This window comes from Cherax quadricarinatus, chromosome 23 (assembly GCF_038502225.1).
Source record: "Cherax quadricarinatus isolate ZL_2023a chromosome 23, ASM3850222v1, whole genome shotgun sequence".
Classification (NCBI taxonomy): Eukaryota; Metazoa; Arthropoda; class Malacostraca; order Decapoda; family Parastacidae; genus Cherax; species Cherax quadricarinatus.
In genome coordinates this window covers 10,401,249-10,429,232 of record NC_091314.1, presented here as the reverse complement: position 1 = coordinate 10,429,232, position 27,984 = coordinate 10,401,249, and the positions used below count along the sequence as shown (strand labels likewise).

Genomic DNA, 27,984 nt, shown 5'->3' with positions numbered 1-27,984 from the left:
ATCATTCCACCAATCACTCCTCTTTCCTCCTGCCCCCACCCTCCTATAACCACAAACTTCTGCCCCACATTCTAATACTGCATTTTTAAAACTATTCCAACCCTCTTCAACCCCCCCACTACTCATCTTTGCACTAGCCCACCTTTCTGCCAATAGTCGCTTATATCTCACCCGAACTTCCTCCTCCCTTAGTTTATACACTTTCACCTCCCTCTTACTTGTTGTTGCCACCTTCCTCTTTTCCCATCTACCTCTTACTCTAACTGTAGCTACAACTAAATAATGATCCGATATATCAGTTGCCCCTCTATAAACATGTACATCCTGGAGCCTACCCATCAACCTTTTATCCACCAATACATAATCTAATAAACTACTTTCATTACGTGCTACATCATACCTTGTATATTTATTTATCCTCTTTTTCATAAAATATGTATTACTTATTACCAAATTTCTTTCTACACATAGCTCAATTAAAGGCTCCCCATTTACATTTACCCCTGGCACCCCAAATTTACCTACTACTCCCTCCATAACATTTTTACCCACTTTAGCATTAAAATCCCCAACCACCATTACTCTCACACTTGATTCAAAACTCCCCACGCATTCACTCAACATTTCCCAAAATCTCTCTCTCTCCTCTACACTTCTCTCTTCTCCAGGTGCATACACGCTTATTATAACCCACTTTTCACATCCAATCTTTATTTTACTCCACATAATCCTTGAATTAATACATTTATAGTCCCTCTTTTCCTGCCATAGCTTATCCTTCAACATTATTGCTACTCCTTCTTTAGCTCTAACTCTATTTGAAACCCCTGACCTAATCCCATTTATTCCTCTCCACTGAAACTCTCCCACCCCCTTCAGCTTTGTTTCACTTAAAGCCAGGACATCCAGCTTCTTCTCATTCATAACATCCACAATCATCTCTTTCTTATCATCTGCACAACATCCACGCACATTCAGACTTCCCACTTTGACAATTTTCTTCTTCTTATTCTTTTTAGTAATCTTTACAGGAAAAGGGGTTACTAGCCCATTGTTCCCGGCATTTTAGTTGACTTTTACAACACGCATGGCTTACGGAGGAAAGATTCTTATTCCACTTCCCCATGGATATAAAAGGAAAATTAATAAGACCAAGAACTATTAAGATAAAATCAAAGAAAACTCAGATGAGTGTGTATAAATAAATGTGTACATGTATGTGTAGTGTGACCTAAGTGTAAGTAGAAGTAGCAAGACATGCCTGTAATCTTGCATATTTATGAGACAGACAAAAGACATCAGCAATCCTACCATCATGTAAAACAATCACAGGCTTCGTTTTACACTCACTTGGCAGGACGGTAGTACCTCCCTGGGTGGTTGCTGTCTACCAACCTACTACCTTATTATTATTATTATTATTATTATTATTATTATATATTTATTTAGGTAACTGGAGCACAGATCCAAATCCCTAGATCAAGAGCCCCTCACCAGCGTCAAGGAACCTTGACGCTGGTGAGAGGATCTTGATCTAGGGAATTGGATCTGTTCTCTAGTTACCTAAATTAATAATAATAATGATAATAATAATCATAATTATTATTATTATTATTATTATTATTATAATGAATGCCGCCAACTCAGTGCACTGTTTACCTTGTGTAGGAGCAGTTCTCTCATGCTTTCCTAACATTTTTGACAGTCATTTGGTCAAATTTTTTTTCTAAGTATGGCTCCTAAGAAAGTAAGCATAAAGGACAATGCTGAGAAGAAAAAGAGGATGATTTCCTTGGAATTAACACATGAAATCATAGATAAACAAGCGAGGTGTCCAGGTTTTGCATTGATGGAGAAGCAGGGGGTGCTTGCTCGTAACTCAGATGTTGCCTCGTAACTCAGAGCAAAAAATTGACCCAGGAATGGCTCGTATCTCAATAAACTCGTACTTGGGACACTTGTAAGTCAAGGTTCCACTGTACATGAGAAATTTACTCATGTAAGGGAGATCAATTATTAACCCTTAAGCTGTCTAAACATAGATCTACGTTCGCTAATGTAGAGCTCCGAACGTTGATCTATGTTCGATTTTACATGCTTTCTTATGTAAAAAGATGTAGATCTATGTTCAAGAGCGCTCCACGAGTGAACGTAGATATGCATTTGGACAGTTTAAGGGTTAAAGAGTATATTACAGGTACAATACTGATTTTCCAGCACCCTTCGTTCCTAGACTTTCTTGGTATAATAGACAGTCGATTAACCCTTTCAGGGTCCCCAGGCCCTCTCCCAGACTTGTTCTCAGGGTCGCCCAAATTTAAAAAAAAAAAAGATTTCTTATGAAAAGATAGAGAATCTTTTCCCAATCATAATGACACCAAAAGTATGAAATTTGATGGAAAACTTATGGAATTATGCTCTCGCGAAGTTAGCGGTCTCGACGATGTTTATGCATCGCCGATTTTGCCCACTTTGAGCCCTATTTTCGGCCACTTCCAGTGTACTAGTCGACAAACATCATAACTATTTCTCTAGAACTCCATTTTTTCTATCGAGTGAGTACAAGAAACCACCCATTTACTGATTTCAACTATCCAATAAAGTGGTCAGAATTTAGCAATTTTGCCAATTTCACACAAATTTCAGAAGATGCCAATTTCCAAATAGGGTACAGAATAAACAAGAAAGACATTCCTGGCACTAAAATAACATTTCCTCTGTTCATTAGTCACGTCCCCATGCCCCTCTTACATTCTTTTGCTTTCCACTTTGAATTTTTATTCTCACAAAAAATAGAAGATTTACTGTTATGCAGACTACTGCATTAGTGTAAAAATGGTATAAATAATATCGGGGCACTTGTGAAAGAATGTTAGACTCACCAGTTGACATGTATTGGACGCTTAGCGTGATTTGTTTACTTTTGAACTTTGGTAAAAATCGAACATTTCTGCTACTTTGAGCTCAATTTCAAGGTACTTTTCATTGTAAAACCAGTCAAAATCATCTCAATTTCTGTAATATGTCTTCCATTCTATAAAATGAGACCAGGAAAACTAGAATACAGCAATAAATATCATACGAAAATACAGTGCAAAGTTGCTGTTTTAATCCAAAAACGCGGTCAAAGTTTTTTTTTCCTCATTACTCACTGTGTGCTGCAGGATTTTTTTTTATACTGCGCACACTGACCACATAGACCCATTCTTTCATATGCAGGCCTACCAGCTTTCTCTCACTAGATTTGAGGGCGCTAGAATTTAGGCGTACTAGTACGTCAAAAACCCTGGTGCGTAAGCCGTACTAGTATGGCTGAAACCCTGAAAGGTTTAAGACAGCTACATTCCTGAAAACAGCATCTTGTCAGAAAATTGTCTGAAATGATCAGGAGAGTATATGGAAAAAATATGGTTATGTTTATTAGACTCCTGCAAATAAGCTAACCAATCTCTTTTAAGCCTTGTAATTTATCAAAACCAAAAAAAATAATTCAAGTTTTCTATTGCTTGTTGATATAGAATTGTTTGGGGATGGTTAATGTGACCCTGTACAATACCTGTGCAAGCATTTGACAGGCAGTTTCACAACTATCACCTGCCTCCACCAAAGCTATTATTACATGTTGGTTTTCCTGAGACTCCCATGGTGATCAAACAGTTTATATATACAGTAGGGCCCCACTTATATGGCGGGTTAGGTTCCAGGCTATCCGCGGAAAGCAGAATGCCATTTTTCCATTTATAAATGCATATAAATGCCAGACAACAAGTTTACACTAAATTATATTAAGTTAGTAATAGAACTAGGCATTAAAAAACACAGAAAGTAAAATACATACACTGTACATTCATTACTTATCTTAAAGTATTTGTAATCTTAATGTAGGGCGAGATGTGAGTAGTACTTATCTGTAGGAAGTCAAGTGTAGGCAGCCCTGGCTCCCCATCTCATACTTAATATACGATATTTAAAACAGTCCATAGAGCTAAAATACACATACAGTACACTTATTATTTACCTTAAAATATATGTAGTCTTAATGTAGGAAGAGAGGTGACTAGTATTTATTTGTAGAAAGTCAGTGTAGGTAGCCAGTAGGTGTAGCCTGGGCTACACCTGCCGGCTACCTACACTGTGGCCCAGAGACATATTATTAGCATCGACATACCTTGTTCACTGAATTTAATTGTTTTTAACAACTCCCTTCAGATGCCATCATAAACGAAGGGAGAAGTAATGAATAATTCGTGCCGAAAATTGTAAACAAAAGCGAAGTGGCTGGGCCAAACACAGCTACATATACATTTTCTCTGGTGCCTGACCAGAGAATATGTAATGTTGTCCCTCCGCCTGGCTACCACACAGGTCCACAAGTATTATTATCAGAGCACATATAAAATATGCAATAAATGCCAGACAACAAGTTTACGCTAACTTATATTAAGTTAGCAATAGAAATAGGCATTAACAACACAATAAAAGGTAAGATACACACAGAGTACACTTATTACTTACCTTAAAATGTTAATATTAATGTGTGAGAGGTGAGTGGCTGGGTGTTTATTGAATAAAATCAGAATGGCACACCATCATCCTCTAACATGGCACTTAAAGCAAGAGGCTTATGACTCCTCTTTTTATCACATCTAAGCTTAAACGCCATTGTCAGTGAGAGCCAACTAGTTAACGAAAGAGTAAACAAGAGAGAGAACGAGATACAGAGTTCAGACAATGTGAAAACACAAACTGAGCAGGTAGTGAGTGATCACTTGGTCAGGTGAAATAAATGTACAGTGGACCCCCGGTTAACGATTTTAATCCGTGCAAGAGGGCTCATCGTTATGCGAAATAATCGTTATGCGAATCAATTTTCCCCATAAGAAATAATGGAAATAAAATTAATCCGTGCAAGACGCCCAAAAGTATGAAAAAATTTTTTTTTTACCACATGAAATGTTAATTTTAATACACACAAACTGAAAAAGGCATGCACAATTACATGACACTTACTTTTATTGAAGATCTGGTGATGATTGATGGGATGGGAGGAGGGGAGAGCATTATCTTCTTACTGTTTAGAAGGGGAATCCCCTTCCATTAGGACTTGAGGTAGCAAGTCCTTTTCTGGGGTTACTTCCCTTCTTCTTTTAATGCCACTAGGACCAGCTTGAGAGTCACTGGACCTCTGTCGCACAACAAATCTGTCCATAGAGCTCTGTACCTCCCGTTCCTTCAAGACTTTCCTAAAATGGGCCATAACATTGTCATTGAAATAGTCACAAGCACGGCTTGCAACAGCTGTGTCAGGGTGATTTTCATCTATAAAGGTTTGCAGTTCAACCCACTCTGCACACATTTCCTTAATCTTTGAAGTAGGCACAATGGATTCCACAACTGGCATAGGCTTCTCAGGGTTAGCCCCAAACCCTTCAAAATCTTTCTTAATTTCCATACTAATTCCCACCCTTTTTACCACAGGGTTGGCACTAGAAGCTTTCTTGGGGCCCATGGTCACTTATTTTCCACAAACAGCACCGAAAACACTGTAATAATACGAAATATTCCGAGTGTATGCTTGGATGTTACCGCGGAGGCTGGCTGGTAAACAATGGGACGGCCGGCACATGTGAGGGCACATTGGACGCGTCTCGGACGAAAATCGGTATGCGGGTTTTTAATCGGTATGCGGGGCAAAAATTTTGCGATAAAAGTAATCGTTATGCGGAAAAATCGCTATGCGATGCCATCGTTATGCGGGGGTCCACTGTATATTAATATGTGTCTACTTTTAGTTCATTCACTTACGTTTGTAAGAGTTTGTAAAACTTTTACCTCGAAATATTTTTTTTTATTATAATAATAATTACCTCACAATACAAATACTCTTACATTGTGTACAAGTTGTACAAGTTAGTGCAGAATAAACAAACAGCAACACTCCCATTCTCATACAACACACCATTTTTAGAGTGAATGAAGATATTATTATTATTATTATCATTATTATCATAAAAAAGCGCTAAACCCACAAGGGTCGTGAATTGCTGTATATAGAGTGAGGGCATACAAAATTTTTCTACAGTTTTCCCCCAGTGTTTGACTAGAGAAAACATAATTCTTTCGACATTACCTACACAGCCGCTTTGTAAACAAATCTCATATTTATGTCAATTTTTATTCTCTAAGTGTATGTATCATGTTTATATGCTATGTAACTTGTTTCTTATATAATTTTGAGGAAAATGTCATAGATGGATTAATGAAAATGTCTATATTAATATAAAATAAGACATTTAATGTGCCCAAGAGTGATTATTATTACGTAGTATTGGCGTCATGAGTAGAGAGACTCTTAGCGATTTTAATGTGTACCTGCACACCAGCATAGTATGTAAGTATATTTAGGTACAGGTACACATAAGTATAATTATCAGAGTACATATAAAATACATAATGACTTTAAAACACTTGAAATTTTGGAAAGTTTCCAGACATAATAGATGTGGTCATGGAGAATGTAAACAAACCGGGTGGGGCGCACCAAATTTTAAAGGCCGCTTGCTGTATAGCAAATTTTGGTCATAATTTGACATCGCCGTATTAGCGGAACGCTGTGATCACCTGGGATTATCCAGTGTTTCCTCTCCATGTTGCATTCCTTCAGCATGTATTGAAATTCAGGTGAAACAAATCTTTGTACATAGGCTTTATACTCTATAGTGTTTAAACATAACATTGTTGTTTTGTGTTGCAAATTAAACTGGTATGTGAAGACTCTTCTCATATATTTACATCATCAGCAATCTTGACACCTAGTGTGGAAAATTCACAAGTAATTCTCAGAACACATGCAGAAGATTTGTGTGTTGCTTTGGTTGTCACATAATTAAGCAGTCAGTACTTGTTTTTGGAAATACAACTATGATTGCTTGGGCAGGGGTATGTTTAGGAAGCAGTTGAAGGAAAGATATGCTCGTTACCTTCCTACCTGTCCATCCTTTCTACCCTGTTTCCCCTCCTTTCATTCCTCACCCCACTCTCCCATGCCCTTTTTTCTTCTCATCACCCATTTCTTACCCCTATCTTCTGTTTCCCCTCACTTCTTCCCTTTTCTTTTCTCCCTCTTTTCATATACTTCTCTTTCCTCTTTCTCCCCTTTCACTCTTTTATCCTGATTTCCCTGTCATGATGTAGAAATGCTATAATGTTTGGTGTAGTATTTTATATATTCATGTGTGATCTGGGCCTCTGAGGCATGAATACACTAACCCTTTCAGGGTCCGTGTCGTAGATCTACAGCTTTACGCTGAGGGTCCAAACCGTAGATCTACGCCATGAGCTCAGCTCATTCTGATAAGATGTGAGTGATAAATTTTGGCCTAGATATGAGAGAATACATCTATGTGGTATGTGTGCACTACATAAAACAAATCCTGCAGCACACAGTGCATAATGAGAGAAAAAACTGAGACCGTAATTTTCGATTAAAAGAGCGACTTTGCAGTGTTTTTTCATATGTTTTTTATACTTGTATTTGTGATTTCTTGGTCTCATTTGATAGAATGGAAGATATATTACAGAAATAAAGATGATTTTGATTGGTTTTAATACTGGAAATGGCTTGAAACTGAGCTCAAAGTAACGAAAATGCTAAATTTTTGCCGATATTCAAGAGTAAACAAATGACCTCACACGTCTAATACACGCCAGCTGGTGGGTTTAATATACGTTCACAAGTGTGGTGATATTATTTATACAATTATTACAGTATTGCATAACAGTAAATCTTCTATTTTTTGGTTTGAAAAAAAATTCATTATGTGAATAAAAAATAAAAATGGAATTCATTTGTAAAGCCTGAAAACGTAACTAATGAACAGAGGAAATGTTAGTTTAGTGCCAGGAATGCCTGTGTTGTTTATTTTGGACCCTATCTTGAAATTGGAATATTTTGAACTTTGCATTAAATTGGCCAAATTACCAATTTCTGATCACTTTATTTTGTAGTTGAAACAGTTGAGTTGGCAATTTCTTGTGCTCAATCGATAGAATAGAAGTAATACTGGTGAAATAGCTAAGAATTTGGTCAACTGGAATAATGTAATTGGCCTAAAACAGGAGTCAAAGCCGGCAAAATCGCCGATGCATAAATATCGCTGACACATCAAAATTCATGAGAGTATAATTTTGTTAATTTTCCATCAAATTTTGTATTTTTTGTTTTATTACCTTCAGAAAAAGATTCTCTACCATTTCATAAGAAAAAAATAAGAAAATTATTTTTTGAAAATTCTTTGACCCTGGTGCACACTTTGAAATTTGGCCTCTGGACCCTGAAAGGGTTACACACTGGCATAATTGCCTTTATGTAGTTGTAGCAGCAGAGCTTTGGTCATGGTGTATATCATCTTTAGCATTTAATCTGCAAAAGAATCTATTCAACTTTCAGTGGTTGCAGCACTTACTACATACCCACCTCTTGTTTCTCACTGTAGCAATTGTCCTCTCTGACAGAAAGTTGTATTCATTCAGCATTGTGTTATTTCTGTTTGCAACTGTGGCCTCTTCTTCCTGTTAATGCTGCCTAGAAATTGGCTTGCTCTCTAATTTTATGGCCTTGTATTTATTTTGAATTTTCAGGTTTTCTTTGTAACTCATGTTTCCAAGCATTGGGAGTCACTTTGAACTGTTTCAGCTTTCTACATTTTGTAATCTAGAATATTTGAAGTTGAATATTGTTAGTTACAGGAGTATAACTGTGTTTGTGTCCTGTAGTTCTTTTTTTTATATAATTTTCAAGTTTTCATTGGTTGTGGTATGCAGTAAACACTCATGGAGTTCATTTCATTTAGAGTCAAGTTTCCTTATCAGCAACTTATCGGAGAAATGGCATGTGCATTGGTAAAGTTATGATAGAAAAGTGCATTTATAGGTTAATGAAGAAAAATGGTAAGACAGCTGCTGGAATTTATTTTGGACAGTATGGCATGGCAGCCATTATAGAAATGAAGCTTCGGTTAGTTGTTGTAGGTTGATGTAGCTAGTAGGCATTCTGAGGTTAGCCTTTGTTTCCTGGTGGAGATATTCCTTAATGATATGTAAGCCATCCATGAGAATGTATAAATTAGATTGGCTATCTTAGATTGATTTTTTTTTTTTTATAATTCTCAGATATTGTTCAATAATTATGAAAGTTCTTCTTTATTTTTTTATTTTTTAGGTTTGTATTCCCAAATACTAACTGAAAGGTTACTGAGCTTGTGCAAGCATCTACTGGTATTTAATGCTTACATAATACTGCTTGGTTTCCAGTTATTTGGATATTTTTTACTATAGCTCTTTAGATGAAAATTAATTTTTCTGAAGATGGATGTTATGCGATAACAAACTGTGGAATTTTATGTAAAATATAGTATATTATATCAGTACAGTATTACTTAAAAAAAATTTGAGGGGATTTTCAAGGCATTGGTATTGTGTAAGTGCTTATTATTCAGCTATCGTTGGCATCTTATAAGTGATGTTTACATTTCATTGTTAGTAAGATGGGCATCCCTTACAGGTGAGGCTGGAGAGTGACGATTATAGGAGTGACAGGAGAATAGCCACAAGGCCAGGCATGGCCCCCATCACCACTAACAAGATGCATCAGTGTGCCTATTGTGCATACTCATCTAGCAAGAAATTCAATCTTGATAACCACATGCGCATTCATACTGGAGAGAAGCCATTTTCTTGCCCACATTGTCATTATCGTGCTAGTACTAAAGAAACTCTTAAGAGACACATATTAATCCACACAGGAGAAAAACCATATGCATGCAAGCATTGTCCATACCGTTGTACCCAATGGGGTTCTCTGAAGAGTCACGTCATGACCCGACATACCTTTAGCAAAAGCATTTCACCAAATAGAATTAATTAGAAAATTAATAAATAAATTTATAAATGTGTGTGTGTGTGTGTGTGTGCATGTGTGTGCGCGTGTGCATGTGCGTGCGTGCTCATATATATATTTATTTTGTAAAATAGTAAATAACTGAAGGTATTAATGTACGGTATCAATCTTAGTGTGTTCACACATGATAATTCTGAATGTAATTGGTAGTACACTGATTTTTACTTGGTAAAAGAATTAAAAAAATCTGGCATAAAAATTGCACAGAATGGCTGTTATAATGTATAGTTCATCACTAGACAGGATGATACTACATACATAGTTTGATGGTCATATATGCTAATGGAATTGTGATCTTTTTGTGGTGAAAAGGCAAGTGTGTTTTGGTTATGATTTTAAAACTAATTTGAAATTAGTTCCAGTTGAGTCACATTGGCTGGCAATGGAGATTTAATTATTTTCTTTTAAAGTTTATTCTTTGTTAATAAATGTTTATTGTTGTTTGTTTAGTAATAATATTACTGAATTGCTAGTAATCATGATGTCAGTGATGTGGTTAAACGCTGTAGTTGCATGTTTATTGTCTTCATAATAACTACAGTTAAGGACAAAGGAAATGGTCATGCAGACCACTTCGAGGAGGGCCCCACTTACACAGCAGGTTAGGTTCCAGGCTACTGCTGTAAAGTGAAACAACAACAACAACCAAGTGTTTTATTATTTTTTTTTCACACTATCATACATTGAGTGACCAATAGAGCTAGGCCTAAAAATGTATTTAGAGTACATACATTACTTACCTTAAAATATTTTTTGCCTTAGCTTACAGTGGGTGTTGAATGTATTATATATTTATTATAGGTAGAATAAATAACTGGGTATAATTGAAAACCATTGTATTAGCAAAATGATATAAAGTGAAGAGCTGTAAAATGGGGCCCTCCTGTATTGGGTGCACACTTGTATCCTCAAATATGGATTATATGATACTGTGCATAGTATATAACACTAGGACCATGCTTAGGCAGAGATACACCTAGAAATGAGAAGCCATAGATAAACCACAATAATTATATTATGTCATGATGTATCCCATGTAAAGTATAACCTTGATGTTCATTATCAGCTACTTCATTTATACTAGTACAGTATATGTGATATGCTTTTGAACAAGTATTAAGAATCTTTGCATTTGCTGTCAAGTTAAATAATGCCTTATATCCTATATATACAGTAATTTTACACACACACACACACACATACACACACACACACACACACACACACACACACACACACACACACACACACACACACACACACACACACACACACACACACACACACACACACACACACACACACACACACACACACACACACACACACACACACACACACACACACACACACACACACACACACACGTGCACACACACATGCACACACACACACACACACGCACACACATGCATGACTGTTGTGGGTCACGTCCTGGGGGAACAAGATTAACCTAAATTGCCTGAAATGCCCTGCATAACCAGGGTCTTTCTATATACAGTGATGTCAGCTAGGTCTGTAATAGGTGTATCACGTACTTGTAGAAATAACAATTATTTTTATTATTACTCTGCCCGGCAACACAGAAGGGTGCATGCATTCGCATCTCCCTTGTCAGAGTTCATACACTATTATTATTATTGTTATTATTACTGTATTGTTATTATAATCAGCACATGTGGGTGGGCCTCAGCCAGCTAGCATTGTGGTAGCCTGCCTCTTGGGCAGCATTTGAGCAATAGGTGCATCAGTTCTTGTGTGGGTGGGCCTTAACCAAACAGCGATGCAGTAGCTTGCCACTTGGACAGTGTCTGAGTCAGTAGGAGTGGGGGCTGAGAGAGTGGCTTAGTTGCCAGCCAGCAATGGGGTTAAATGTCTCCATGGTAGCATCTCAACCAAAAGCAGAGTATTTACTACAGTTTATTATTTACTCTTCATTTTGAAGTTATCACAGATGTTTCCCACAAAAACTCTGGATTATTTACCCTTCATAACTGCACTTGTGTTATAATTACACCATCTTGTGCATTACCAAGTCACCATGGACCTTAAAAGTGTACAGTAAACAGGCCATTTCTCTGAAGATCAAGCAAGAAATCAGTGCATTGATATGTGAGTATAAATTTCAACAATCAACCATCTCTGCTATTATCAAGCAGATAGAAATAATAAAGAATATTAAAGTGGTTGACAGATCTGAGCTAGTGAAAAAGTCAGAGAAATAATCATTGAGATAGAACGACTGTTGTTATTGTGGGTAAGAAAGAAGCAAATGAAGGGAGATACAGTGCCTGCAAGTTATATCTGTGAGTGTACAATTCCAAGATACAGTAAAATTTGCACATCTTGGAATGAATTACCATAAAACAATGTATTTTGGGGTTGGAGTTATGGAAGTTTGGAGGTACAATGTGTTTTCTGGAACAGATTAATGTCATAACTCCAGGGACCACAATATATTATATCATACATATACGTACTATACTTTTTAACCCTTCCATTGTTGCCACCCCCTAAATTGAAGTGCTGTCACTCTTCCAATTTTCAGCCTTTTATCATACTAGTATACAGTGATGTCACTGTGTCCAACATACTAGTACCCACAGCTTTTCATACCTTCAGATACATCAACTGCTAATATTTTTTTTTTTTTTTTTTACCTCGGCTCAACTCTTTGGGTCTTCTGCTATCTCTTCATACCCTTAACTCATTCACTGTCGAGACCCCTGATCCTGAACTTGCTCTCAGTTTTGAAGAATTTTAACCCTTTCAGGGTTGGTTCCGTATATGTACAACTTGATAGCCAGTATTGGTCCTGTATTTAAGAGCCAAAATTCTAACACCTTCAAATCTGGTGAAAGAAACCTGATAGGCCTACATATGAAAGAATGGGCTTGCATGGTCAGTGCGCGGTATAGAAAAAGTCTTGCAGCACGCAGTGCATAAGAAAAAGAAAAACTGTGTTTTTGGTTTAAAACAGTGAATTTTTGTATGGTATTTATGGTTGTATTCTCATTTTCTTGGTCTCATTTGATAGAATGGAAGATATTTACAGAAATAGAGATGATTTTGATTGGTTTCACAATGAAAAGTACCTTGAAATTGAGCGTGAAGTAGAGGAAATGTTCAATTTTTGACGATGTTCAAGAGTAAACAAATCGTGCCACATGTCCAATGCACATCAACTGGTGAGTCTAATATTCTTTCACAAGTGTGCTGATATTGTTTATATCATTTTTACAATAATGCAGTAGTCTGCATAACAGTAAATCTTCTATTTTATGTGACAATAAAAATTCAAAAAGGAAAGCAAGAGTGGCCTGGAGAAGTGACTAATGAACAGAGAAAATGTTATTGTAGTGCCAGGAATGTCTGTTTTGTTTATTCTGGACCCCATTTTGAAATTGGCATCTTTTGAAGTTTGCATGAAATTGGCCAAATTGCAATTTCTGACCATTTTATTGGGTAGTTGAAATCGGTAAATGGGCAGTTTCTTTTACTCAGTCGATAGAACAAATGGAGTTCTACTGAAATATCTATGATTTTAGTCAACTGGAAGAATGGAATTGGTGGAAAATGGGGCTCAAAGTGGGCGATATCACCGATGCATAAATATCGCCGATATTACTAAATTCACGAGAGCATAATTTCGTAAGTTTTCCATCAAATTTCGTACTTTTGGTGTCATTACCATCGGGAAAAGATTCCCTATCATTTCATAAGGATTTTTTTTTTTTTTTTTTGACCCCGAGAGTGAGTTAACCCTTTGACTGTTTCAGTCATATATATACGTCTTATGAGCCAATGTGTTTGATGCATATATACTCAAAAATTCTAGCGGCTTCAAATCAAGCAGGAGAAAGCTGGTGGGCCCACATGTGAGAGATTAGGTCTGTGTGGTCAGTGTGCATAGTATGAAAAAAAAATCCTGCACCAAGCAGTGCATAATGAGAGGGAAAAAAATCCAACCGTGTTTTTGGATTAAAATACCAACTTTGGGGTGTATTTTCGTATAGTTTTTATGGTTATATTCTCATTTTTGCAGTCACATTTGATAGAGTGGAAAACATATTATAGAAATGGAGGTGATTTTGGTTGGTTTTGCTATGAAAAGTACCCTGAAATGGAGCTCAAAGTAGGGGAAATGTTTGTGCAATAAATGTCCAACTAGCTATTCTGATATGCAGTCATGAATGGGTTGACATTATTTATACAATTATTACAATATTGCAGTAGTATCGTGGCTTACTTGAGTACTGGGGTAAGACACCTGGGTTAGTTGCTAGCTGGCTTATCTTAACCCTTCACACAGAATAGCTTGATAACTTCACACAATGAGCACAGCAGGTGGTGGAAGCTGACTTGGCAGGCAAAAGAATTGGATGGGGTAGGCTAGGCTGGACTAGGACTCCGTTGTTCTGACTCCCCCACCACAGACTGGAAACTGGCTTATTTTGCAAACTCGGGTCAACCCCTCGGGAGTGATGCAAATAAGCAGATACACTAATACAAAGAGACTGACCAGTGAATAACGTAGAAGCTGGTAAGAGCTTGGGCGGGAGAACTGGCTTGAGGTAGCAGGCTGGCGTTAACCTCGGTAGGCCTACTCACAAGATGGCCGGCTCGGTCGAAATTTATCTCCAGAAATCGCTGTAATCGTCAGAATTACAGGCCCTCTGCTGCCACCATTTTATCGTAGGGGTTCTTAAATGGAGATATCGAGGGTTGAAAGTAGACACACTTGTTGGATGGTAACATATATTGTCAGACTGAGATGATGAGGAATGGAGCCCACTGCCTTGCCTGTCTGCTGAATGGTCTGCCGCCGAGTGAGAGCGGGGCAGAGGTAAGATCCTACACATGTGCATCCCGTGACGTCACACAAAGCCACAGGCCTACAAGGGATCTCATATCTAAAGCACATGGATGATACTAATATGCTATGCTATATAATACAGGGAATACAGGGATCAGCAACTATGCTGACAGTAGTCTGCATAACAGTAAATCTTCTATTTTTTGTTTGAATAAAAATTCAAAATGGAAAGCAAGAGGGGCCTGGAGATGTGGCTGATGAACAAAGAAAATGTCATTTTAGAGCCAGGAATGTCTGCATTGTTCATTCTGGACTCTATTTTGAAATTTTCGGCCAATTTCATTGCTCCAGTCCACCAGACTCATAGCTATTTCTTTAGAACTACATTTGTTCTATCGATTGAGTACAAGAAACTGCCCATTTACTGATTTCAGGTACCTAATAAAGTGGTCAGAAATTGGCAATTTATCGAATTTCATGCAAATTTTGACAGGTGCCAATTTGAAAATAGGGTCCAGAATAAACAATGCAGACATTCCTGGCACTGAAGTAACATTTTCTCCATTCATTAGTCACAGCTCCAGGCCTCTCTTATATTACTCTTGCTTTCCATTTTGAATTTTTATTCAAGCAAAAAATAGAAGATTTATTGTTATGCAGACTACTGCATTATTACATAATTGCATAAATAATGTCAACCCATTTGTGACTGCATATTAGACTGGCCAGTTGGACACATACTGGATGGTGACTTCATTTGTTTACTCTTGAACATCGGCAAAAATCGAACATTTCCGCTATTTTGAGCTCAGTTTCAAGGTACTACTTTTCAACGTGAAACAATCAAAATCATCTCTATTTCTGTAATATATCTTCCATTCTATCAAATGAGACCAAGAAAATGAGAATACATCCATAAATACCATATAAAAATACACCTCAAAGTCAGCGTTTTAATCTAAAAACACAATTTTTTTTTTCTCATTATGCACTGTGTGCTGCAGGATTTTTTTTTATACTGTGCACACTGACCATGCAGACCCATTCTCTCACATGTAAGTCTTCCAGCTTTCTCCTGCTAGATTTGAAGTCGCTAGAATTTTGGGGTATTAATACGTCACCAACACTGGTTTATAAGATGTATTTATATGGCACCAACAGTGAAATGGTTAAGAAATCAAAGGCGACGAGGGTCCACATAGTGTATCATGGTTAACTTCACAGGTAATGGCTGTGTCAGACTTACTAATATGCCTAACTAGCATAAGTAAACAATGATAACTGGACCCTTTGTTCCACCACCAGCTTAAATACCAGCAAACAGAAGTGGCATAAAGATGACTTATTCATTTCAAATTTATTACATTTTCATTATATTAACAGTGGAGTTCAGCCACAAAGCATTCTAAGTAGATTTAACCCAGGAAAACCCAGGAAAGTCAAACAATGTGACTTATTTCCCTGTGTTGGAGTATTATACACAACCCACATATAGAAGAATGAAACTTATGATTACGTTTTGGTTCAGCTTAGACCATTAACTAGTCACACAGAAGCATAAATAGAAGGGAGCCAGTATATATATGTGCAGGTTATTTGTGTAATTGTAGAAGTTGTGGTAGTAGAGGTAATGTAACAGTGGCAGAGGTGGCAATAAACAGTAGCAGTGGTAGTGACGCTAGAGTCAGAGAGTGGAGTGTTAGTGAAGCAGTATAAGTAGTGGTAGTGAAGGTAGACTAACGACGAGGAAAAAAAAGAAAAAGGAGCACTGACAGAGAGCTAATGACCTATGAGTCACGGTATTGGGCCTTTTTATTCTTTATAGGAATATTACACCTTGAAACAACTGTACTATTATAAGTATTCTTTTGTACATACGTTAGAAGACCAATGTAGTAAAAAAAATGGAATAAAAAGTCAATTATTTCACCAATATATATGTACTGTTGATTCCAAGTGGAGCAATATTTGGGGTAAATATTGCCTCATGTTTGAATTCCTAAAGCATCTTGAAGCACACCTAATATTATAAGAAAATAGTGTACATACTATTAACATTGAAAGCAATTAAAAAACTGAAAAGCAGTTATAATTTGGTGTAGTAAATTGTAAAATGTAAATATTGCTGGTGCATTTAAACCTCCGTTGCCAACAAGTGATAATTTTTAGCCAGCTTCAGCACACCATAAAATCGTAAGTTTTTATCGGATTCCACTCATTTTAGTCTTACTCAATTCATAAATATGCACTCTTTCCCCTCCGCGCAGTTTTTTCCGTCGGTATGCTACAGATAAAGGGTTAACCCTTTGACAGTTTCGGTCACATATATACATCTTACAAGTGACCATGTTTGACGTATATATACTCATAAATTCTAGCAGCTTCAAATCAAGCAGGAGAAAGCTGGTAGGCCCACATGTGACAGAATGGGTCTGTGTGGTTAGTGTGCACCATATAAAAAAAAAATCCTGCAGCACAGTGAAACAAACTGGAAGGTTAGTAGGGCCCCTACCCTTCCTCTGGAAATTTACTCAAAATTTAACATATCTGCAACTTGAAGGGTTTTTTCAAGTCACTTCAGGTCTAAAACTGACTAAAGTAAGCCATTTCACCAGAACGTCTTCCATTTTATCACTTGATGCCAAAAAACAGGCAGTGAAACCATTACATCCACCCCAGAACTTGCCGCAAAGTTGCTGTTTTAAGCCAGACACAGCGTCAAGAGGTTAGCTGTCCCATCCTGTGTGCGGTAGGATTCTTTTTATACGTGCAGTGCACATCCACCACACAGAACCATTCTCTCATGTTAAGGCCAGACTTTACTGATCACAGCATATTTGAAGGCACTATAATTATGATGTAGCTCTCCTCCCTCCCCCATTCCAAAAAGAAACAGATTTTACAAACTAAATTTTCACACTTATGGTTGTAGCAGATTGCTGAAACAAGACAGTGTGTGAGCATGAATGTGGGTCATAATGTATTTTCACACTATACGGCCATGAGTTAAGTATTGTAAATGTAAGTGGCTATTGTAGCACTGTTAAGCCAGCTTATTGAAACACCTCCTTACATTTAGGTGGGAAGATTGGTTACAACATCAGAAAAATAGTGAGTGGCACTTCTGTAACCGTAATGTAACTGCACAAAAAAAAATTATAAGGAAGTTTTCCTAACAACATCAAAAGGGAGAAAAAATCACATCTATAATTAGGAAATGTGTAGAAAGGATACTAGAAAGTTCTTGACTAACAATGGTAGAGTAATGGAATGGGTTACAATATAATGTAGCAAGTGTTATACCAACTGGGTATTTAATCAGTTGTATTATGGATTAGGCACCAAAGATATTGCATTGTGAGCTTAGCTTTCTCTCTTCAGTAAACAGTAAGTCATTACTGTACAAATAATTGTTATGTTTGAGTATGTATATATTTAGTCATTCATCATTCATTTATCACTAGTTGTTTAATGCTCTGTATATTACAAATTTATAATGCTGTTCTTTTTTGTCTTGTAAAAAAAATGCTAAGTCCATAGTTTAAATTCAGTAGTTTTTTCTGAAACTACTGGCATGTAGAAATTCAGAAATATATGACATTGATTTCAAGTGGTCTAACTTTTTATGTTCCTTTTGGAAATATGGTGTATCATGATGCTACTTGCCCTTAACCCCTTAACTGTCCAAATGTAGGTCTATGTTCTTACTGCTAGCGCTCCAAATGTAGATCAGCATTTTAGTTGTCCTGCCTCCAAATTTGGCACAATTGGCCTGAGATGCCTGGTTAGTATAAAATGGGTTTTAACACTCGGTGTGTGCAGTACTAAAGAAATCTGGGACCACTCATTACCTTGTGGAAGCACCAATTCAATTGAACACCAGTTACAGCAAACAGGGTGGCAAACACCAGGGATTCACTGATGTCATGTCATATTAACCCTCCCCTTTTAAGAGGAAAGTGATGTTGACCCTGAGTTTAGTGGCTTTGAGATGGATGTGGCCACAAGCGGTCGAGGAAATATCAAAAACTACGACAGCAATACATGTGCAATATCCTGTCAGTTTTGATACCACTGGTAGTGTCATCCTGCCAGAATGTCCTATAACCTATGCCCTAAGTAAAGAGAAACGTGTTCGGCATGCCGGCTGGGTGGGTGGCTGATTGACTTTGGCTGTCTCTGTCTGTCTCTCTATCTCCATCTATTTTCATCTATCTCTCACTGTCTCTGTCTCGCAGGTACACATAAATACAGTTATTATACATAGTGTAAATTACCTAGGATAACCCAAAAAATCCAGACAAAGTGCTGTACTGTGCTTGTAGGTCTAAGGCATAATAAGCATGACTGGCAAGTAATACGCATTTTCACTTGTTCAGGAATCAGACGTGACGACTCTGCATCATGCGTAATACCTGTTGGTTCATGAGTGGCTCTCTCTCTCTCTGAGACAGGAAGACAGACAAGCAGAAGAGAGACAGGGAGACAGATAAGCAGAGACAGAGCTAGACAGATAGACAGACATGTTTATGTGTAACAGTGAAAACAAATAAAGACAAGGCAGTGCATGATCACCATGCTTCAAGGAGTTTCATATATACTCCAGCATGTCTAAAACATTGCTGGGACCTATAGATACTTTGTATATATTTCTACACAATAGTATGTGACCAAGGAAGGTGAAAATGTTTACCAGTCAGTGTGTTTGTGACTTTTTTGAGTATGTACTATTTCAGTACCTAATATTAGTGTCAGAACAAAGATTGGATACGGAGTCACAAAAACTACCACAAACTGTAATTATCAGAACATAAAAATTATATAAATTAAAAAAAAAAGAGAGAGAGAAAAAAGAGGTATATTGGCAACATTTCTGCAAGTGGCAGGACTCCATGTGAGGTGAGGTGAGCATCCAGTGTCAACTTCTCGGTCTTATATCTTGGTAAGTACTGACCCTAAATTGTTTTTTTGTCTCATTATACACAGAAAATTGCCCTCTTTAATTTAATTTTTTTTTTTCAAAATATTCTGAGCACTGGCAGTGAGAACGTAGATCTATGTTTGAACAGATAACAGGTTAATAAGCATTCTCACAGTGAGCACATACTCACTGTGAGAATGCTTCTTATATTTGCTGAGGAAGTGTTGTACTGCGTGAGTTATCGTGGACTGTACTACATTACCAAATGTGTGTGCAGAGCTTTTCATGCAAGGAATTGGAGCTCCCCTTCCTTGAATCAGATTTAATTATCAGATGTTTTATGACCCTGATGGGTTTAACACTTCCCCCATGAAAGTACAGCCTCTTCTCACTTGGTGACATACTCGTTTACCAACGCCTCAGAATTACAACGGGCTCTCTGACCAGTATGCATGCCCAAATAATGTACAGTAGACTGTCATTTAACACGGTAGTTACGTTCCTAAAAATGTCGTGTTAGTTAAAAACCATGTTAGACAAACTGAAGAACTTACGGGAAAATAGGGTTACATTCCTGGGAGCCCCCAAAAAGCCAAACACCCTTTTCTTATACCAATAGATCTTACAAAAATAAGAGTGAATATGTAATTGTAGTTCATTGTCATGATATATTACTGCTTAAGACTACAAATGTAATAGAAATAAGAGTATTTCTTACCTTAAATTGTGGGTAATAGTATTTGTGGATGATTGTGAAGAGAGTGGATATGCATGGTGTGGCTCTCCTGGGATGAGGTGGATGGTTGTTGGTTGTCGGCAGAAGTGGATGGTAGAGGTTCTGGTACTAAAGTCAATGGTTGTATTGGAGTGTGCATAAATTCTGTAATGAATCTCTGGGCTCTTACCCTGCAGTACGTTATACAGCTGATGGTAAGGCATCATCAGCTGTTTCAGAGCACAGTCAAGTAAATCAGTCATTCAGCAAAATAAATCAGTCATATCAGTCAAGTAAGGCAGTCAGTCAAGTCAGTAAATCAGTCACGTCAATTAAGTCAGTCAGTCAATTAGTCAAGTCAGTCAGTCAAATAAATCAGTCAAATCAGTCAGTTAGTCAAGTCAGTCACGTAAGTAAATCAGTCAAGTAAGTCAAATAAGTCAGTCAGTAGGTCAAGTCAGTCAGTCCGTCAAATAAGTCACACAAACTCATATGTTCACCTCATTCTTTTTAATTGCACAAAGTGACATTTCATCATGGCCACAGGCTGTCTCTTGTCTGATATCTCTATTTTCTTAATTGACTCTAAGACTTAAGTGCTTATACCTTTTCTTGCCACTTTCAGCAACACTTATATGCCTGTTGGGTGCCATGATTGCTTGGCTGATTTAAGATATGGCAATTAAAAGATCTAAATGCAACCCACAAACAAAAACCCCACATAGCTCCAAGCAGAGGATTGTTCTACATGCATATGAACCGAAGACTGGGACAAGGGTGGTGGGAGTGGTGGCGAGGGATGGCGGTAGGTCTCCCCCGTTGACTTAATGGTCTAACCCACAGCCAAGCAGTGTATCCCATGTGTGATGCGCGCTCCAAATTTTTTCCCCTCCCGCAAACTGAACCATGCTAAGTTAATTTTACGAAGTGTTATACAGAAATATGCCGCAATTCTTCAATACAGTGGACCCCTGGTTCGCAATACTAATCTGTTCCTGAGAGCTCATCGTAAAACAAAAATATAGGAAAACGAATCAATTTTCCCCATAAGAAATAATGGAAATCAAATTAATCCGTGCAAGATACCCAAAAGTATGAAAAAAAAAACTTTTACTGCATGAAATATTAAGTTTAATGCAATAGAATAGTAATTACAATACCAACAATAACAATAAATAACGAAAGAATAATTGACACTTACCTTTAATGAAGATCTGGTGATGATTGATGGGATGGGAGGAGGGGAGAGTGTGGATGGTGTTAGCATTTAGAAGGGGAATCTCCCTCCATTAGGACTTGAGGTAGCAAGTCCTTTTCTGGGGTTACTTCCCTTCTTCTTTTAATGCCACTAGGACCAGGTTGAGAGTCACTGGACCTCTGTCGCACAACATATCTGTCCATAGAGGCCTGTACCTCTCGTTCCTTTATGACTTTCCTAAAGTGGTTCACAACATTGTCAGTATAATAGTCACCAGCACGGCTTGCAATAGCTGTCTGAGGGTGATTTTCATCCATGAAGGTTTGCACTTCAAGCCACTTTGCACAGATTTCCTTAATCTTTGAAGTAGGCAACTTCTTCAATTTCTCTCTCCCCTCCTCCGAAGCAATTTCCTCAGGTGTGGCCTCTTGCTGTTGAAGTTGATCTAGCAGCTCATCAGTGGTTAGTTCTTCATTGTCCTCCTCCACCAACTCTTCCACATCCTCCCCACTAACCTCCAACCCCAAGGACTTCCCCAATGCCACATTGGATTCCTCAACTGGCATAGGCTTCTCAGGGTTAGCCTCAAACCCTTCGAAATCCCTTTTGTCTACACATTCTGGCCACAGTCTTTTCCAGGCAGAGTTCAAGGTCCTCTTAGTCACTCCCTCCCAAGCCTTACCTATAAGTTTTACACAATTGAGGATATTAAAGTGATCCTTCCAAAACTCCTTTAGAGTCAATTGAGTTTCTGTGGTCACTTCAAAGCACCTTTCAAACATAGCTTTTGTGTACAGTTTCTTGAAGTTGGAAATGACCTGCTGGTCCATGGGCTGCAGGAGAGGAGTGGTATTAGGAGGCAAAAACTTGACCTTAATGAAACTCATGTCCCCACAAAGTCGCTCTGACAAGTCTGTAGGATGACCAGGGGCATTGTCTAATACCAGGAGGCACTTAAGGTCTAATTCATTTTCAATTAGGTAATTTTTCACACTGGGGGCAAATGCATGGTGTAACCAGCCATAGAAAAAGTCCCTAGTGACCCATGCCTTACTGTTTGCCCTCCACAGCACACACAAATTAGCCTTGAGGACATTCTTTTGCCTGAATGCTCTGGGAGTTTCAGAGTGATACACCAATAAAGGCTTCACTTTGCAATCACCACTAGCATTGGAACACATCAACAGAGTAAGCCTGTCTTTCATAGGTTTATGTCCTGGGAGTGCCTTTTCCTCCTGAGTAATGTAGGTCCTGCTTGGTAATTTCTTCCAAAACAGGCCTGTTTCGTCACAATTAAACACTTGTTCAGGTTTCAATCCTTCAGCCTCTATGTACTCCTTGAATTCATGCACATATTTTTCAGCCGCTTTGTGGTCTGAACTGGCAGCCTCACCATGCCTAATCACACTATGTATACCACTACGATTCTTAAATCTTTCAAACCAACCTTTGCTGGCCTTAAATTCACTCACATCACCACTAGTTGCAGGCAATTTTTTTACCAAATCGTCATGCAACTGCCTAGCCTTTTCACAAATGATTGCTTGAGAGATGCTATCTCCTGCTATCTGTTTTTCATATATCCACACCAATAACAGTCTCTCAACATTTTCTAATACTTGCAGTCGCTGTTTCGTAATCACAGTTGCACCTTTTGCAAGAACAGCTTCCTTGATTGCCGTTTTCTTGCTCACTATAGTAGAGATGGTTGATTGGGGGTTTACTATACAACTTGGTTGCATCGTCTTCGGGTGTCTTCTGCCTCTGTCGACCTTTCCTGTGCTTGACTGGGGAGGCCTGTTGTGTAGGCGAAGCGTTTCACAATAAAGATACCTAGCTGTTGCATGTGTGTCTTACCTAGCAACCTGTCGGTATTTTGTACCATTTTGGTGTTCAACCTGATAGCTTGTGCTACCAGGTCGGTTGCCGTGTTCCTCCCTTAAGTCAATGTGACCTGACCTGACTAGGTTGGGTGCATTGGCTTAAGCCGGTAGGAGACTTGGACCTGCCTCGCATGGGCCAGTAGGCCTTCTGCAGTGTTCCTTCGTTCTTATGTTCTTATGTTCTTATGTTCTTATGACACACGCACTCCACTTTCGTACTTTGCAATTATCTCTTTCTTCATTTCAACAGTCATTAGCACCCTTGGTCTCGAAGGGTTGGCACTGGGAGCTTTCTTGGGGCCCATGGTGAGTTATTTTGCAAAAACAGGCACCAAAAACAGTGATAATATGGAATGTACCGAATGTATCCTTAGATGCGTGCACACTGGCTGGCTTGTAAACAGGCACACACGGGGCAGTTCAGGCCACACATGGACACGTCTCGTACGAACCACATCGCATAGCGGGTTTTGTATCAGGAAGCGAGGCAAATTTTCTGCGATATAATGCATCGGTTACCGGATTTATCGGATACCGATAGCATCGCGAACCGGGGGTCCACTGTAGTGCTATAACCAAAGCGTGCCAAACAAAACCGTGTATAACGACGGTCTGCTGTATATTAGAGCTGATTTCCTCTATTCTGTTTATTACAATGTACAGTACACTACTGTATAAACATTTAAAAATATACCAGAAATGTTATAAGTGGTGCAAAGGTGACGTTATAACAATATCAGAGATAGCTGACACAAACCCACTACAATTATAGTATGCTTCTCACTTAGTGATGAATTCATTTACCGACGTGGTCTTGGGAACGGAACTCCGTCGTTAAGTGAGGAGAAGCTGTAATAATAATTACTAACTGTTTAGAATTCAAGTCAATGTTGCAAAATCATGGTTATGGTGAGGAGGGAGGAAGAGGGGGGAAAATGGAAGGGAGGGAGGGAGAAAGAAAAGGAAAAAGAGAGGGAGGGAGAAAGAAAAGGAAGAAGAGAGGGAGAGAGAAAGGAAGATAGGGAGAAAGAAAGGAGGCAGACTGAGCAACTCCAGTAATTGTCGCCACATAATTAAATTTTCAGTGGTTGTAGCACCTTAACTTCCTCTTAATTCATTTTAATTTGTTAGGAAAAATTTCCCCCTTTTCCTTTTGGTTGCACTTTTTCTCAATTTACAATTGTGGCTTCTTGTTATCCCTATTCTATTTTTTTTTTTTTTACCTTGCATGTTCATATACTGTACTATACTTCCCCTGTCTCATATAAATACTCTACTTGAACGCTATATTAGTTCCATTTCTGGTGAAACAAATTTGGTAAACAATATTCTTTGGCAAATAAGTGAATTAACCCATAGAACATGATCATATTTATAATCATGATCAGTACAGGGTGTCCCAAAAGTCTCCGTACATAAGGAAAATTAGCAACCTTAGCAAAGTATACCTTTATTTCTTTGTGAACACACACAGACATACCTTTCCCACTCATAGTGAATGCATGTTAACACACTTGGTCAGCAACACTTCCAGTCTTTTTGAATTTCACAGTAAGTTCGGCAACAGTGTTATGTGTGATGTGCTTGCCCTGTTTCCTGTTAAAGTTCATTGCAACCTGGCGACAGCTTCCTGATCCACCCATGAGAATGACTTCTAAATGTTGTTCTTTTGAAAAGACATTCTTAAAGGGTATCTAAAAAAAAAAAATTAGCTATGTATGGAGACTTTTGGAACACCCTGTAGTAAGCTTCACATGAGAAAAAGTAAACAACTGGACATATATTTTGCTCCGTACATTAATTATTCAAATCTGTAGCTTTTAATGTAAGATAATTTTTTTTAATGGTATGAAAATTCTTGATGCATAATGATAATTAGTAAGAAAAGTATCCCCTGCAGGTGGGGCTGGACAGCGAGGGTGCCAGGAGTGCTGTAAGCGGAGTTTCACGTTTGGGACAGGGTTTCGACACTTCCGGCAGGATACGTCATTGTTTGTACTGCACCTACAGTACCCCAGTTACCACCAATTTGAAAAGTCATCTGCGAACTCATACTGGAGAGAAACCTTTTTCCTGTACACTCTGTCCATATCGAGCCACCACGAAAGTCACACTAATGAGACACATTCGTACACATACAGGGGAAAAACCTTTTGCTTGTGATTTGTGCTCATACCGTGCCATTCAGAAGAGCACTCTTAGATACCATGTTTTGAATACTCATAAAAAAAAGTAATATATTTAAACATGTAGTTCAAATCTTTATTTCTTATATAAATTCTTTAAAAAAAATTTTTTTTCCTTTCTCTTTTAAGTGTATTTAACTTTCTCTTTCTCTCTTTGCATTGTGCCAACATTAACTTATAATTTTTTGTCATTACACCTCAGAGCTTGGGTTCCCTTCTATAATTGTGCTAGCCTTTTTTCAGCTCAGCACAACCATTTACTTGTTTTAAACATTCGCATCATTTTTATAACCAGTTACGAGTGTACATCTTAACCTTCAACCTCTGACAAAATCTATTCTAAATAATAATAATATTAGTTATTTTCATATAGTCGGACTTGAGTCCTGGAAATGGGAAATACAATGCCTGCACTTTAAAGGAGGGGTTTGGGATATTGGCAGTTTGGAGGGATATGTTGTGTATCTTTATACGTATATGCTTCTGAATTGTTGTATTCTGAGCACCTCTGCAAAAGCAGTGATAATGTGTGAGTGTGGTGAAAGTGTTCAATGATGATGAAAGTATTTTCTTTTTGGGGATTTTCTTTCTTTTTTGGGTCACCCTGCCTCGGTGGGAGACGACCGACTTGTTGAAAAAAAAAAAAATTAGTATTGTTTCTTTCCTGTATATTCTGTCTTACTCTGCCAATACTGTACATTATTTTTAGACACTCGTATGTTACAAAATCCAACTACTGGTATATCACGTCATTTTTAACAAAAGGTTTATACAGTGGTAGTCACAACAGGTTTCTGAGGGATAGTGGAAAAGAATTTGGAGGAGGTGAGGTGCCTACAGCTGATAGCTGTAGCTTTTTTAGGCAAAGGAAATGACCTAAACTAATTCAGATGTGTGTATGTAGATCTCCATCTTTTGAATCTTATGTCTCCTAAGGATCATAATTCTAGGTCATATTCTTCATGCTAGTGACACCCTCTCACTCACTCTTCCATACCCCCAACCAATTCACTCATCCACCCTTTTTTCTCCTGCCCTTCTCTTGGCCCAGTATCCCGTTCAAGAGAATGAGTAAGCAAGAGACTTTATGTGTTTGAGTTTACACTACTGTATCCAGTGTACTCTCATGGAGGGTACATACTGAAAGACACGGTACAGTGGTTTTCCATCTGATAAGTTGCATCCCTGAAAATCATTTGTAATTTGAGTATTCGATTATCAGAACAAGTTTTCTCATGAAAAAATCTATTCTTTAATGTTCTCTGGAACAGCAGTATTCCATATGTATTTTTTATAGCAATTAACTTTAAAACAACATTCTGTAAACCCTTTATAAATATAATGGACCTCGATATAACAAACTAAATCCTCTTATGAAAATTATATTTTTAACTCCTTTGTTTTCAATGTTTATTGCAGTATACAGTAGACCCCCTACTTTTCGTGATTAATCTCTTCCAGAAGGTTGGCCAAAATATGAAATAGCCGAAAACCGGAATAATATTTCCCATAAGAAATAATGTAAATCCAATTAATCCACTTCAGACACCCAAAAATATTAACAAAAAATACATTTTATAGAGAATAACTATAGTTTTATGTACAAAAAAAAATGAGAAATAAATATGGCTAATTTTAATGATAAAAGAACATTACATACATATCTTTATTGAAGACTCTTGTTGGTGAGTATTATTTATTTGTAGTCCTAGGTGGACTACATCCCAGGTGTATACCTACCGGCTACATACACTGCAGCCTACAGCTATATTATTATCGTCGACATACCATGTTCACCGAGTTTAATCATTTCTAACAACTACCTTTAGATGCCATCGTAAACAAAGGGAGAAGTAATGAATAATTCGTGCCGAGAATTGTAAACAAAAGCCTTACATAATAAGGGCGGTTACTGGGCCAACACAGATTCACATATGTTTTCTCTGAAGCCGGACCAGAGAAAACGTAATGTTAACCCTTCTCTGACCCCTCAATAGCATATAAACACTGCATGTTTATATGCTATGTAATGTGTTTCTTACATAATTTTGAAGAAAATATCATAGATTACAGAAAATGTCTATATTAATGTAAAATAAGACATTTAATGTGCCCAGGAGTGATTATTATTACATATTAGTATTGCTACTATGGTGTTAAAACTAGAGGGACACTCATAGTGAACAAGTAACAAAGGCATGTTTATATGATATGTAACATATAAACATGCTATGATATTTTGAAGAAAATATCATAGATGGATTAATGAAAATGTCTATATTAACGTAAAATAAGACATTTAATGTG

At 37.7% G+C, this 27,984-nt stretch overlaps 1 protein-coding gene across 24 annotated transcripts in view; it reads left to right on the top strand.

Moving 5' to 3' along the window:
* The window catches only part of LOC128685599 (protein bric-a-brac 1-like), a 518,998-nt gene that overhangs the window by 282,800 nt on the left and 208,214 nt on the right, over positions 1 to 27,984 (top strand). The window contains exon 6 of one of the 24 annotated variants that reach the window (XM_070087908.1): positions 25,392 to 25,742. The exons of 22 other annotated variants lie outside the window; for them this stretch is intronic. In XM_070087908.1, coding sequence (XP_069944009.1) covers positions 25,392 to 25,727 — 336 coding nt within the window. In that variant the 3' untranslated portion in view covers positions 25,728 to 25,742. Of the gene's footprint in view, positions 1 to 9,562; positions 18,385 to 25,391; positions 25,743 to 27,984 lie in introns of those variants that run through there. One more of the 24 variants, XM_070087903.1, reaches the window with a different exon arrangement.